The sequence below is a fragment of the Geotrypetes seraphini genome, chromosome 11 (assembly GCF_902459505.1).
Source record: "Geotrypetes seraphini chromosome 11, aGeoSer1.1, whole genome shotgun sequence".
NCBI lineage: Eukaryota > Metazoa > Chordata > Amphibia > Gymnophiona > Dermophiidae > Geotrypetes > Geotrypetes seraphini.
The window spans coordinates 114,645,127-114,659,570 of NC_047094.1; the positions used below are offsets into that span (position 1 = coordinate 114,645,127).

General features: G+C 45.3%; 1 protein-coding gene across 4 annotated transcripts in view; it reads left to right on the forward strand.

Moving 5' to 3' along the window:
* The window catches only part of KIF3B (kinesin family member 3B), a 130,248-nt gene that overhangs the window by 15,363 nt on the left and 100,441 nt on the right, over positions 1-14,444 (forward strand). For all 4 annotated transcript variants that reach the window (XM_033963822.1, XM_033963821.1, XM_033963818.1 and 1 more), the window contains one exon: positions 10,860-10,982. In XM_033963822.1, coding sequence (XP_033819713.1) covers positions 10,860-10,982 — 123 coding nt within the window. The remainder of the gene's footprint in view (positions 1-10,859; positions 10,983-14,444) is intronic.

The following is a 14,444-nucleotide window of genomic DNA, read 5'->3' on the forward strand; positions in this document are numbered from 1 at the left end:
CAGCAGAATCAACATGAAAGTTGTAACTTAACTCCCTCCTCACCATACCATCACATCCAACTGACAACCAGCTCTAATACAGACAGCCCGCATAGAGTAAAGGAGAAACATAATGGAAACCTCACCTTGAGTATTGCATTCAGTCCTGGTCTCCTTATCTCAAAAAAGATATAGCGGCACTAGAAAAGATTCAAAGAAGAACATCCAAGATAAAGGGGATGGAACTCCTCTCGTATGAGGAAAGACTAAAGAGGTTAGGGCTCTTCAGCTTGGAAAAGAGATGGCTGAGGGGAAATATGACTGAAGTCTACAAAATCCTGTGTGGTGTAGAACAGGTATAAGTAGATTGATTTTTTATTTTTTTTTTACTGCATCAAGATTTACAAAGACTAGGGGACACTCAATGAAGTTACAGAGTAATACTTTAAAAACTAATAGGAGGAAATATTTTTTCACTCAGAGAATAGTTAATCTCTGGAATAAGTTACTGGAGGATGTGTGGCGCAGTGGTTAAAGCTATAGCCTCAGCACCCTGGGGTTGTGGGTTCAAATCTACGCTGCTCCTTGTGACCCTGGGCAAGTCACTTAATCCCCCATTGCCCCAGGTACATTAGATAGATTGTGAGCCTGCCGGGACAGACAGGGAAAAATGCTTGAGTACCTGAATAAACTCATGTAAACCATTCTGAGCTCTTCTGGGAGAACGGTATAGAAAATTGAATAAATGTGGTAAAAGCGGTTAATGTAGCTAGTTTTAAAAAAGATTTGGGCACGTTCTTTGAGGAAAAGTCCATAGTCTGCTGTTGAGACAGGCATGGAGGAAGCCACTGCTTGCACTGGATTTGTTGCATGAAATGCTGCTACTATTTGGGTATTTGCCAGGTACTTGTGACTTGGATTGGCCTCTGTGAAGACGGGATACTGGGCTGGATGGACCATTGGTCTGATCCATAAGGCTATTCTTATGTTCTCTTCTCAATCTGACCTGTACATACCATATGCTTTCTTTTCTCTCAGATCATTCCTACTTTTTTCTTAGTCCCTCTCCAAAATGTCTTCTCCCTCCCTTCATCTTTTTATTCTGTTTTTTCCCTCACCTCTTTCTCTGGTTTGGGATAGGATGCTTAATACCCATCCCTGTATCACTCCCCTATTGTATACTTCTCTGCTTTCTACTTCTTCCTGACTTGACCTGACTTGCTCCTAATAATTCCTCCCCTATTAGGCTCCCTATCACACCACTCTATTCAGTGGTTCTCACCCATGTTTCAAGTTTTATTATTTTTAATATACTGACCATCAATAAATATCTGTCCGGTTTACAACGCTATGATAAAATAAAGAATTAAAATAATGCTTATAAAAGGGGGAAAAGTGAACATTGTAGACGTTTTACAAAGACATACATGAGAGTGGGGATTGAAGAAGAAAGGTGGGAGTAAAGTTACATTGTTAAAGAGAAAAAAGAAAGAAAACCCCAAAAAATTAGGGTTAGAAAGACGAGAGAGGGATAAAACATTAGGGATTGGGTCGCTTCTTAAAAGCGGTTGGCAGATTTGGCAGTAAGAAGTTTAGGAGCTGTGGAATGCATCTTGAAATAAAAACATTTTTAGTTTAATCCCTCATATATCCTAAGCAGATTCATTACACATTTCGTATTTGTTATCCCCACCTTTCCTGGCTAGGATCATATTCCTACTCCCCATTCACAGATCCCCAGACACTTGTAGTGCAAAGGGCAGGTTCTGGATGATAGATTTTATACCCCTGGTTGTGAATTGCTTGCAGAAGGATGTCATCTACATTTTTTGACTTTGCCTCTTTCCCCAGTGGGCCAGTTTTTCCTTCTACAAGCAAATTGAGAAGCTGTCTTTCTGATCGGTTCTGCTTAATTTTATTTTCAGGATTATCTCCATCTTCTTTGAGGCTGTGGTGCCTAGTGGGCCCCATTTTGGGGCAACTCTGCCAGGGAGAGGATGTTAAACCTCCTGGGAGCAGTCTTCTAGCAGGGCAACTCTCTGGTATACCTGTATAGCCAGCCTGCATTAACAGTTTTTGGAGCTCGGGGTCCATTCCTCTTGGAGCTAGCTCGCACACTGATTTATCAGTGGCTTGTGCGGAATTTGTTTGGCCCCGGGGAAAGTTCAATGGGCTTAAGGGGTCGGCTGTGATATTTTTTTTTTTCCTCTCTTCATTATGGCACATGGTCTAGTCGGGGTCTGAGGTCTCAGTCAGGCTTAGCCTGACTGGCAGCCTGAAGATCAAGTTTTATCCCCTGACAAACAGGCAGCATATTCTCACATGTGGGTGATATCATCCAAGGAGCCCCGGTACGGAAGGTCCCAAGTGCATCGCCACTTTAAGAACTTTAGAAAGTTTGCAACCGACTGCACCACGCATGCGCGAGTATCTTCTTATCCGATGTAGGCGTGCGGCTCCTCAGTTCAATGTTTTCCGCAGAGTTGAAGATCCAGCTTGCCAACTTGCCTGAGTTTGGGGCAGGCAGGTGAAGTTGGGCAGAGGAGGGAGAGAGGAGAAAATCCACCGAAGAAGGCATGAGGGAGCAGAGAGAAGGCAGAGGGTGAGGGGCTGAGGCGAGAGGTAGCTCCGCTTACTCCCTGACATCACCCAAAGCAGACTCGAAGCTCCCCCTTAAAAGGGGAGGAGCCAACGCTGCACAGCTTCTGAAGATTCAGCTTGCCTGAGTTTGGAGCAGGCAGGTGAAGTCGGGCAGAGGAGGAAGAGAGGAGAAAATCCACCGAAGAAGGCACGAGAGAGCAGAGAGAAGGCAGAGGGTGAGGGGTTGAGGCGAAAGGTAGCTCCGCCCACTCCCTGACATCACCCGAAGCATACTCGAAGCTCCCCCTTAAAAGGGGAGGAGCCAACAGTGTGCGGCCATTCGGCACACGGCGAAGGCAAGCGGCAAAGGCGCTCGCCTTAGCGAGAGTGCCTTTGCGAAGGGCCTCAAGAAGGGCCAAGTCACTACACCCAAGGACACCAGGGAAGGACAGCAAACAGGCAGAGAGGGATAGAGAGAGGACACCAGCAGCAGGCAGAGAGAGAGAGAGAGAGGACACCAGCAGCAGGCAGGGAGAGAGAGAGGACACCAGCAGCAGGCAGAGAGAGAGAGAGAGAGAGAGGGGACACCAGCAGCAGGCAGAGAGAGGACACCAGCAACAGGCAAAGAGAGAGAGAGAGAGGACACCAGCAACAGGCAAAGAGAGAGAGAGAGAGGACACCAGAAGCAGGCAGAGAGAGAGAGGACACCACCAGCAGGCAGAGAGAGAGAGAGGACACCAGCAGCAGGCAGAGAGAGAGAGAGGACACCAGCAGCAGGCAGAGAGAGGACACCAGCAGCAGGCAGAGAGAGAGGACATCAGCAGCAGGCATAGAGAGAGGACACCAGCAGCAAGCAGAGAGAGAGGACACCAGCAGCAGGAAGAGAGAGAGAGAGAGAAAGAGAGGACACCAGCAGCAGGCAGAGAGAGAGAGAGGACACCAGCAGTAGGCAGAGAGAGAGAGAGAGAGAGAACGACAATGGAAGCAGAGGGAAACCAGAAGACGAGCTTTCCAGTATTCTGCACAGACTGTCATATGTATGACTACCTCCCTCTGGGAGATAGTCATATGTATGCAGTCGGTGCCAGGAGCTGGAAAGCTTGAAGAAGGAAGTAAAGCAATTAGATGACAAGATACAGGACCTAGAAGGACTTCATACTACAGAGGACCCAATCAGGACAGCTAAAGACTTCATGAATGAGAGACACATTGAGGAGGAGGTCAGGGAACTCAAGAAATTCATTGAGGAAGCCTACAGGAGGAGAGTGGAAGAAACCGAACTTCAGATGAACGATGAAGTTACACCAACACCAACATAGAAGGGAGAACAAGAAGCAGATGACTCATAGAAGACACCCACAGAGGAACATCACACGAGGGGGAAAAAATGGCTAGTCGATGCCCAGGAGAGATAGCAGTGAAGCATACCGAGGACATTGACCTGAGACCAAAGCGAAACCTAAAGAAGGGAAAGTCAGCGATCCTAGTGGGAAACTCGATCCTGAGGCATGTGGACAGCCACATAGCAGGAGGGAGAGAGGATCGACTGGTGACCTGCCTCCCAGGAACGAGAACCAAACACATCGTGGACAAGATTGGAAAGGTCCTGGAAGGAGCGGAGACGGAAGAGATCACAGTAATGATCCACATCGGGACGAACGATGTCAACAGGAGAGACTACAGAAGGAGCACGCTGATAGAACAGTTCAAGAATCTGGGAAGGAAGCTGAAGATGAGGACCCAGAAGATAGCGTTCTCAGAGATCCTACCAGTACCGAGGGCAGATGTGAAAAGGCAGGAGGAACTACAATCAATAAATGCGTGGATGAAGAGATGGTGTGAGGAACTGGACAACGTTCCACTTCGTGAGGAACTGAATAACGTTCTGGGGCAAGTGCAAGCTCTACAGGAGAGATGGACTGCATCTGAGCATGGCGGGAACAAGACTTCTAGCAAACAGCGTCAGGAGAGGAATAGAACAGGCTTTAAACTAAGAAGAAGGGGAAAGCCGACAATTGACCAAGCATCGACGATTCGGAAGAAGGTATCCCGTGAAGATACCGAGGGGAAAAAAGGCTGGAAAGAAACAATGGACAAATTACAGGAGTCGACTAACCCAGAAGAGGAGGTTAGAAGAAATGTAACAAAAGAGAAGAAACTAAAGACTGAAGCACTGGGAAAGGAAAGGAAGACAAGAAAATACCAGGATGCAAGGAGCCTAAGAAACAAAATGGAGAAATTAGAAGCCGTGGCCAATGCAGAGGACATAGACATAATTGGAGTCTCTGAAACGTGGTGGAATGAAGAAAACAATGAACCGATGAGAAGAACGTGTTCAACCTCTCAGCTATCTCTTTATCCTCCTTGATCACACCCTTCCTATCCCCATCGTCCAACGGGCCCACCTCATCTCTTGCTGGTCGCTTCCCCTTTACGTAACTGAAGAATGCCTTGAAGTTTTTTGCCTCCCTGGCCAGCCCCTCTTCGTATTTTTCTTTTGCTTTTCTAACCTTTCGGTGGCATTCCTTTTGGCAATTCCTGTGCGCCTGGTGATTTTCCTCCGTTGGGTCCTTTTTCCATCTCCGGAAGGATACTTTTTTGTCATTTATTGCCCTCTTTACTTCCTTTGATATCCAAACTGGGTCCTTTGACCTCTTGTTCTTGCAGCCTTTCCTGAAACTGGGGACGTACCTTCTTTGTGCTTCCTGCAGGGTGTCCCTGAATAGGGTCCAGGCGCTTTCCACAGTCTCCATCCTATAGATGTTTTTGAGCTTACTCCCCACCATTTCCCTCATAGCAACATAGTTCCCTTTCTTGAAGTTGAGCGCAGTTGTTGCGGTCCTCCTTACTGTGGGTGTCCCCCTTTCTAATGTGAATCTGATCACATTGTGGTCACTGTTGCCTAGTGGTCCTCCCACTTCTACCCCACTTGCAGGCCCCCCTAATCCGTTCAGGATAAGGTCAAGAGTAGCACTCCCTCGCGTCGGTTCCCTGACCAGTTGCTCCATGAAGCAGTCCCTCACAGTTTCTACAAATCCTGTTTCCCTAGTGCAGTTGGAGTGGCCTGTACTCCAGTCTATCCCCGGGTAGTTGAAGTCCCCCATCACTGTCACACTTCCAGTCCTGCACTCCTGTCTCAGTTCAGCTTCCAAGTTGTGCCCGACTCCTTCCGGTGTACCAGGTGGGCGATAGTACAGCCCCAGTTTTATGCCTGCACCCTTGTTTCCTGGCAATTTGACCCATAACGATTCCAGCCCCTCTGCCTTCGTTGCCATATCCATCCCAACCGAGTAGATAGAGTCCTTTATATATAGTGCTATGCCTCCCCCCTTCTTGTGGGTCCTGTCCTTTCTGTAGAGTTTGTATCCCGGCAGCACTACATCCCAATGATTCTCCTCTGTCCACCATGTTTCTGTAATTCCAATTATATCCAGGTCCTCCCCCTTGGCCACAACCTCTAGTTCACCCATCTTGGCCGTGAGGCTTCTTGCATTTGCGTAAAAGCATCGCAGGTCCCGTCGTTTTTCCTCCACCTCTGCATTTACCTGGGCCGCCTCTCCTGTTTCCTGAATTTCTGCTTTGCCCTCAGCTTTTACCCTCGTAGCTTTTAGTTTCCCCACCTTCCCGTCGCCCCACTTCCCCGCTTTTCCTCCGGGTTTTCTTGCCCCCTCTTGGGCCCTGGCCTCTGTTCGATCCCCCTCGCCTTGTGTGACCCCTGTGTTGCCCTCCGTTTTCGCCCTTGTGCCACCCAGTCCCCCTGTGTCCCCATGCCCCTTAGTCTCCTCCCAGCAAGCTCCCTTTACCTGTTGTTTCCCTCGCTGTCTGATCATAAGATCCATCGGTCTCTCTACATCCTCTATGCAGTCAGCCCGTTCAGCATCTGTTCTGGATACTGTTGTCCGAAGCGTCAACATCAGATCAGCTGTCGGCTTTCCCCCTCTCCTCAGTTTAAAGCCCTCTCGATCTCCTTCCTCACATTGGTGGCCAGTAGTCTAGTTCCCTCTGTGCTCAAGTGCAGGCCGTCCCGCCGGTAGAGCCTACTCTTTTCCCAGAATGACGTCCAATTCCTCACAAAGTGGAAACCCTCCTCCTGGCACCATCTCCTCAACCATGTATTCACAGCCTGGAGGTCTGCCTGCCTCTTTGCATCTGCTCTCGGTACAGGCAGGATCTCTGAGAATGCTATCCTCCGGGTATTCCGCTTCAGTTTACACCCCAGGACCCTGAACTGGTCAGTCAGCGTGGCCATGCTAAAATTCCTCCGGCTCACATCATTTGTTCCGACGTGGATTATCACCGCAGTCTCCTCTGTCTCTGCTCCATCCAGGATCCTCTCGATCCTGTCAGTGACGTCTCGTATCTTGGCCCCTGGGAGACAAGTCACTAGCCGGTCCTCCCTTCCTCCAGCTATGTGACTATCTACCTCTCTCAAGATCGAGTCTCCCACCACAATAGCAGACTTCCCTTTCCTCAGCAACCTCCTCTGTCTCAGGTCCGTGTCCTCTGTGTAGTATGGTGTCTCTCCCTCGGGGTCTCGGTGAGTCACGGTCTCCTCCTCTTGTGTGGTTCCTCCGCTAGGTCCTTCCCCGGTGTCGCCTTGTTGATCCTGGGTCTCGTCTGCTGACATCCGTCTGTACAGCTGCTGGTCCTGTTCTTCCACCTTCCTATAGGCCTCCTCGATGAATCTCTCGAGGTCCCTCACCTGGTCTACAATGAGGCCTTCTCCGTCTGTGTCCTTGTTTGGCCAGCTCGTCTCCTCTGTGTTGCGTACCACAGAGTTATGCTTAAAAATGGATACCCCAGGGAGAGAGGGTTAGTCTTGAGTGGACAGACTTGTTGGGCCGCCGGCCCTTATCTGCCGTCATACTCTATGTTTCTATGAGGAGATGTGATACAGATGTTTAAATACTTGAAAGGCATTAATATAGAACCAAATCTTTTCCAGAGAAGAATAAATGGTAAAACTAGAGGGTATAATTTGAGATTACAGGGAGGAAGACTTAGAAGCAATATTAGGAAATTCTTCTTCACGGAGAGAGTGGTAGATGCCTGGAATGCCCTCCTGAGGGAAGTGGTGGAGAGGAAAACAGTGATGGAATTCAAAAAATCATGGGATAAAAATAGAGGATCTCTAATTAGAAAATGAAAGATGTAAAATAAAGAACTAAGGCTGATATTGGACAGACCTGCACAGTCTGTGTTCCATATATGGTGATTTGGTGTAGTATGGGCTGGGGTGGGTTGGGGTAGGCATCAATGTGAACTCTACTGATATGGAACAGGAGGATGTTACTGCCAGATTTTATGGTAGATGTCCTGCAAACAACGGGATGGATAGGCTGGAGTGGCTGGAGTGAGCTTGGATGGCAACTTCAGCATGTATAACCTAGGACAATACCAGACTTTACAGTCTACAGCCCAAAATATCAAAGAAGAGACAAGTTCATCTAATCATGTATTTTTTAATGTGTAGAACTTATGGGCAGACTGGATGGACCGTTCAGGTCTTTATCTGCTGTCATTTGCTATGTTACTATGTTAGAAGCAGCTCCTCCTTCGCTTTGTTGCTCAGCACAGAAATATCTATCCAACTTGTTCCAAAGCCACACTGATGAATACTGACCGAATGTAGAACTACTGTTCAATGTTCGCACATAACAAACATTTTGTAAATATTGCTGGTCACTTTAGGTAATCTCTAGTTCCTTTGAGTAGTCCTTTACCAGGTGCTGGACAATAGCGAAAAGGCTTATCAGGGGTTAGGCAATTGTCTGTTTCCATATCTTTTTCTTGGGCTAATACATCCTCAAATTCCATAGGAATATCCCCCTTCTCCTCCTCTTCCTGGGTTTCCCACATCATTTCCTCTTCTTCCTTGAAGGATTCAATATAAATCAATCTCTCTTCTTTTCTCAGGGTCTGATTCTTTAAGTGCATTTCCACAGGATTCCTCCTAGACCCTTGGCCTTCCTCGTAACTCCTCCAACTGGGTTGAGTTAACTTATTACAGGAGCTAAAGAATGTTCCCTGGAGGTTTTCAAGTAAAGGTTTGGGCCTAACTTCCCTCTTCTTAACTGGAACCCTGCCTTCCTTATCACAGTATTTATTGTGGAATAATGACATTAGTTACCAGTTATCACTGGACGTTGAACTATGATAATAAATCATTAGGCTAACAAGCTTATTTTCAGCTATAACACAGAATGTATTTTAACTTCTTTCCATGTGAATTTGCTCACAACATCAGGTTTAGATGAAAAATTAATATACTACTACTACTACTACTATTAATTATTTCTATAGTGCTACCAGATGCACACAACGCTGTACAGAGTCACAGAGTAAGAAAACAGTCCCTGCTTGAAAGAGCTTACAATCTAAACAGCCAAGACAGACAAACAGGATGCCATGGATACAGTTAAGGACAACGATTAATCAGCTGGCTGGGTTGGAGGGCAGAGGAGTAGGGTTAAGGATTGAAAACTATATCAAAAAGGTGGGTTTTTAGTCTGCTTTTAAACAAGGGAAGGGATCTGATGGACAAACTCAGATAATTTTTTTCCAGGCATAGGGGGCAGCTAGATGAAAGGAACAAAGTCTGGAATTGGTAGCGGAGGAGAAGGGTAAAGCTAAGAGCAGCTTATCTGAGGAATGGGTTCTCTGGGAGGTGTATAAGGAGAGAGAAGAGAGGAGAAATTGAGGGGCAGCAGAATGAACACATTTGTAGGTCAGCAATAGGAGCTTGAACTGTATGCAATGGCAGATAGGGAGCCAGTGAAGTGACTTAAAGAGAGGGGTGACATGAGCATAGCAAGGCTGGTAGAAGATGAGTCATGCAGCAGAGTTTTGTACAGATTGCAAGGGGGAGAAGTGACGCTGCGGGAGACCAGTTAGAAGTAGATTGCAGTAATCTAAGTGTGAGATTACGAGAGCGTGGACAAGGGTACGGGTAGTGTGCTCAGGAAGGGGCAAATTTTGGTGATATTGAAGAGATAGAAGCGACAGGTCTTAACATCTTGTTGTATGTGCGTTGAAAATGAGAGGTCTGAATCAAAGACAACTCCAAGGTTGTGAGCAGAGGAGACTGGAACAATGACATTATTATTTACCGAGATGGAGAAAGGAGGAGGAGGAGCAGAGGGTTTAGGAGGAAAGAGGAGCAGCTCAGTCTTGGACATATTTAGTTTCAGATGATTGCAGGACATCCAGGCAGCAATGTCAGCCAAACAGGCAGACTTTTTCTTGGATTTTAGGTGAAATTAATAGTAGCCAGACATAGAACAAAAATATACTTGTGGAGGTCATGTCCCATGAACTTGATTTATTTGGAACACTCTAAAGCAGTGGTTCCTAACCCTGTCCTGGAGGACCACCAGGCCAATTGGTTTTTCAGGCTAGCCCTAATGAATATGCATGAGAGAGATTTGCATATAATGGAAGTGACAGGCATGCAAATCTCCTCCATACATATTCATTAAGGCTATCGTGAAAACCCTATTGACCTGGTGGTCCTTCAGGACAGGGTTGGGAACCACTGCTCTAAGCATGTGTTTTGCTACTTTTGAGATATCATGTTCCTTGGGATTTACTATTGCAATTAATTTTGAAATTCAACAATGCCTTATTTCTGGTTGACTGACTTTAGTGTAGTTCTGGAAGAAGTCTGGATCTCCTTTTTTGTAGGTCTGGAAATGTCGGCTTCTCTTATATGTATGCTATGGGTAAATTGTGGCACTTGAAACCCTTGGGAAGTGGGGAAAATTTGCAGGGCCCTCTTGTTTCTTTGGGTTCTTGATGTGTTTGTTTTTTTGCATACGTGACAGTTTATAACCTTCCATCATTGAATACTTTGTGTTTGCTACCTGGGCTGGGGTAGGGAGGGCAGGAGAGTTGATTACTTAATGGAAAACTTGAAAAAATGAGGGGGGGTTTGTTCTGTATTTTGCTTGAGTGGAGTTTACTTGCTTTGTCTTTTAGGCTTTGTTCCTATAGTTCTTTTTTATCTTACAGATTTGCCACATTTTGCAGAACTTCTGCATCATTTTGTGATGCTCTGCTTTTATTAATAAAATACCTTGTTGAATTAAAAAAAATGGGACAAGCACAGAGGGATCTCTAAGTCAGAGGAAGGAATTGTAGAACTTACTAATTGGTATGGACAGGCAGACTGCTGTAATTATCTGCTGTAATTATCTGTTTCAATTAATAATGATATTTGATCAGGAAATAAACATATAAATATGTAACCATCATAGATTTTATAATATTGCCTTACAATCTTTTGTGACTTGTTACTTTAGAAACGCCGGGAGCGAGAAATGCAGCAGCAGATGGAAAGTCGAGATGAAGAGACGCTGGAATTGAAGGAGACCTACAGTTCTTTACAGCAAGAAGTGGACATCAAAACCAAAAAGTTGAAAAAGGTAAATTTTAAACATTATTATGGGGACTGTTTTAGGGATTTTTTTTGCAGATATACCAGACATTTACCATTAGTTAAGACCTCTTTGAAAATATCCTTGCCCTAGAATATACTTCTCCAATTAATACTTCTATACCCACATTCCTGTCAAGGACTTTATTTTTAACAGGAAAAAGCATAAGGAATTTCCCTAAAAATCAGCTTATAGGTCCCTAGATTCTTAGTGCAAACTTCCTGCATTCTCTAAAAATTGTTGATATTTGAAAACTCTTATGTGGCTTTTTAAAAATGTATTAAGTGTTTATAGAACTTTAAAGTGAAAAATCACAAGATAATCTTGTTTGAGAAACAATTGCTACACAGTCCATAAGAAAAAAATACAAGAAAATTGTCAGCTACATGCAATTATTAATGAACTACAAAATTAAAGGAGGCAGTGAAACATACTGACAGAGAAAAAAATGGCAAAACTAAATCAAAACACACAAAAATCTGGCTGATTCAAGCTACAAATCCCCTCCTTGGTGGTAAGAAAACCTAATAAATAACCCAGAGAAATATCTATCTACTATAATAAAATGCTAAGCACGCATGCGCACTCTTACCGCCTTGTTCCCTGATTTGTAGTTCCGTGGTCGGCAGAGTGCGCGTATGCGCGCTTACCACGCATCTCTCCCTCTCATGTGCGCTTCGACTCCCACCCTCACTGTAAGTTCTCCGCCGTCGTTGCCCCTTTCTCCCCCCCTTTCCCAGTGCACACGAACCCCCATTGACCCTCACTCATAGTTCCAATTTCTAGATCATGTATAAATAAGTTAAATGGCATCGGTCCTAGTACAGATTCCTCTGGCACACAATTATTTACCTTCCTCCATCGAGAAAAATGGCCATTTAACCTTACACTTTTTTTTCTGTCCACTAACCAATTCTTAATCCACAATTGAACAAAGCCTCCTATCCCATGATTCTTTAATTTTCTCAGGAGCCTCTTATGAGGAACTTTGTCAAAAGCTTTCTGGAAATCTAGATATACTACATCAACTGGCTCGCTTTTATCCACATGTTTATTCACACCTTCAAAGAAGTCAAGCAAATTGGTGAGGAAGACCTCTCTCAGCTGAATCCATGCTGACTGTGTCTCATTAAATCATGTTTGTCTACATGTTCCACAGTTTTTATTTTTTATAATTGTTTCTACTATTTTGCCCGGCGCTGAGGTCAGGCTTGCTGTTCTGTAATTCCCCAGATCTCTGCTGGAGCCATTTTCAAGGTCAAACAATTTTTATTGAGGAAAATATGCACCAACAATAAAACAGCAGACAAGAAGGCATAACAACAAGGATGATAAATCCAGAAAAGAGCAAACAGAACATCATCAAATGTTGGAGAGCAACCACAATTGAACCCATCCCCCACAGACAAGTCCTCCCCCCCATAGCAACAAGATAGCAACATGGTAGCAATGCTGAAATGAGCCCAGGTCCCGGTGTCTGATAGACCTCAGCCCACAAAGGGAGGGTACAGGTAACAGTGGTGAATGGAGCACAGCAGAGACTATTTCCAGGGCAGAAAACCCTGGGCTTTTGATTGAATGTATTTCCAGTTTCCATTATTTCCTACGTGAGCTTCAGAGGTGTTCTATGGAATTCTGCAAAACTAATTTTTCAGAGTTTCTGAGGGTAGGAGTCAGGTCTCCCACTTCCACAAACCCCAAATTGCAATTTTTTTATTTTCGGATTTTCTTTATTTTTGCTGTTTTTGGCACAAATTCGCTAGCAGTGGCCATCTTAGATTTCAATTTATCTTTTTTTCAAAGCTTGATTTCTGCCTCAAAAGCCTTGTAAGGTTTGATGTGGCCCCACAATGTTAGGTTGTAGGGGTTATGTTAGGCGCCCTTACAAACGCCAGGTCCCGGGTTCATTACTGTCACCGAAGATTCAGCAGGAAGTAGACTCAAATAAGAAGCAAGGCCAGAGGTGATTGCATAAAGAATATATTATAGAAATAGGCTTACAGAAAAGTAAGATTCATAAAAGTTACACTAAAATATTAAAATTAAGGAGAGAGCAAAGCAGTTTCCCTGCCTTACAGAGTCCAGAGGAAAAGAGAGACAGAGAAGCGTGAAGTTCCAGGGAGAGCCAGAGAGAGAAAGGGGGGTGGGGTGATGGTCTAAGCTTCGGGTTCCAGAGATAAAGAGAAGGATAGACAGAGAGATAGACAGAGAAAGAGATAGATCCATGTGTGTTGCAGAGAGGAGGCTTTTATAGCTTGAAATCTTATTCTGAATATAGAAACTATTGTATTTCCCAGTATCTTTCTGTTTAGTATTTGTAAACTGTTTGAAACAATGGTTAGTTTAATTGATAAGGAGGGTGTGATACTTGCAGGCATGGTAGATGGGATTAGTCTCTGGCTTCTTTGTCCCATTCAAGCAGCCTATCTTCTTGATAAACAATCCAGTCTGGCTGGATGCTTAATGTATGTGAATTCTGTGCAGGAGCACACAGAATTCTGCATCAACATTCCAGAGTCAGATAGGCCTTTGCTGACATTGGTTATGGCAACCAAAATTGCTGATTGCTAGCAATGCTAGGGCTGACACTCCTCAGCCACTGCCATCTGTTGACTGCATGTATGGATTGTGCTAAATTGGTGCTGGAACAGTGTTTGTGTACCGTGTGCCGCAGAATGCTGGGGGGAGGGACGGGAACTTCAGGCTTCATCTCCTCTAGGTCCTCCAGGGCTGAGGAGCTGGACTGGGTCCGTGTTTTCAGCTAAAAGTTATGCCCACTGGCTGTTCTGGACACTGGCACCAAACGCCTGGGTTCCAAGTATGGGGATTGCGCCATGCACCTTCTGTAGATGAGGATGCCTGCCCCCACATGGTGATGGACAATATGAATTATGTGGATGACGCCCTTTATGATTTCTTCAGCGTTCTCAGTAAGGTCTTGGCTTATGAGGATCTGTCATTGGGCTGGGGAGTCTGCCTCCAAGGCCATTTTCAGCAAATTTCTTTACAAGGGTCAGCTTCTTTTTGGAAAAGGTATAAGTGACCTCCTGACCAGCGTTGCTGATCGGACTTAGGAAGGGGACCGTAGTACTTTTCGTCCCTCCTACAGCTTTCGTCAGGAATCCTTGGGCTCTTCCGCCCAAAAGATATTCCCAGGATTACTTTTCCCATTACCACACTTCCAATTCAAGACATCCTCAAAAAAAAAAAAAAGCACTGACGTCAGTTGGGGGCCCCCTCTCTCAGTTTTACCAGGAGTGGCCTCGCTTATCCTTGGATTAATGGGTGCTGGACGCCGTTCAGGAGGGGCACAAGATGGTCTTCTTTTGCTTGCCTCCAGATTTGTTGCTGAACTCTCCAGCATACCGGCCGGAGCAGGAGTCAAATGTCAGTGCTATCCTGCACAATCTCATGGACATCCAAGCGATAGAGCCCATTTTGGAAAACGAG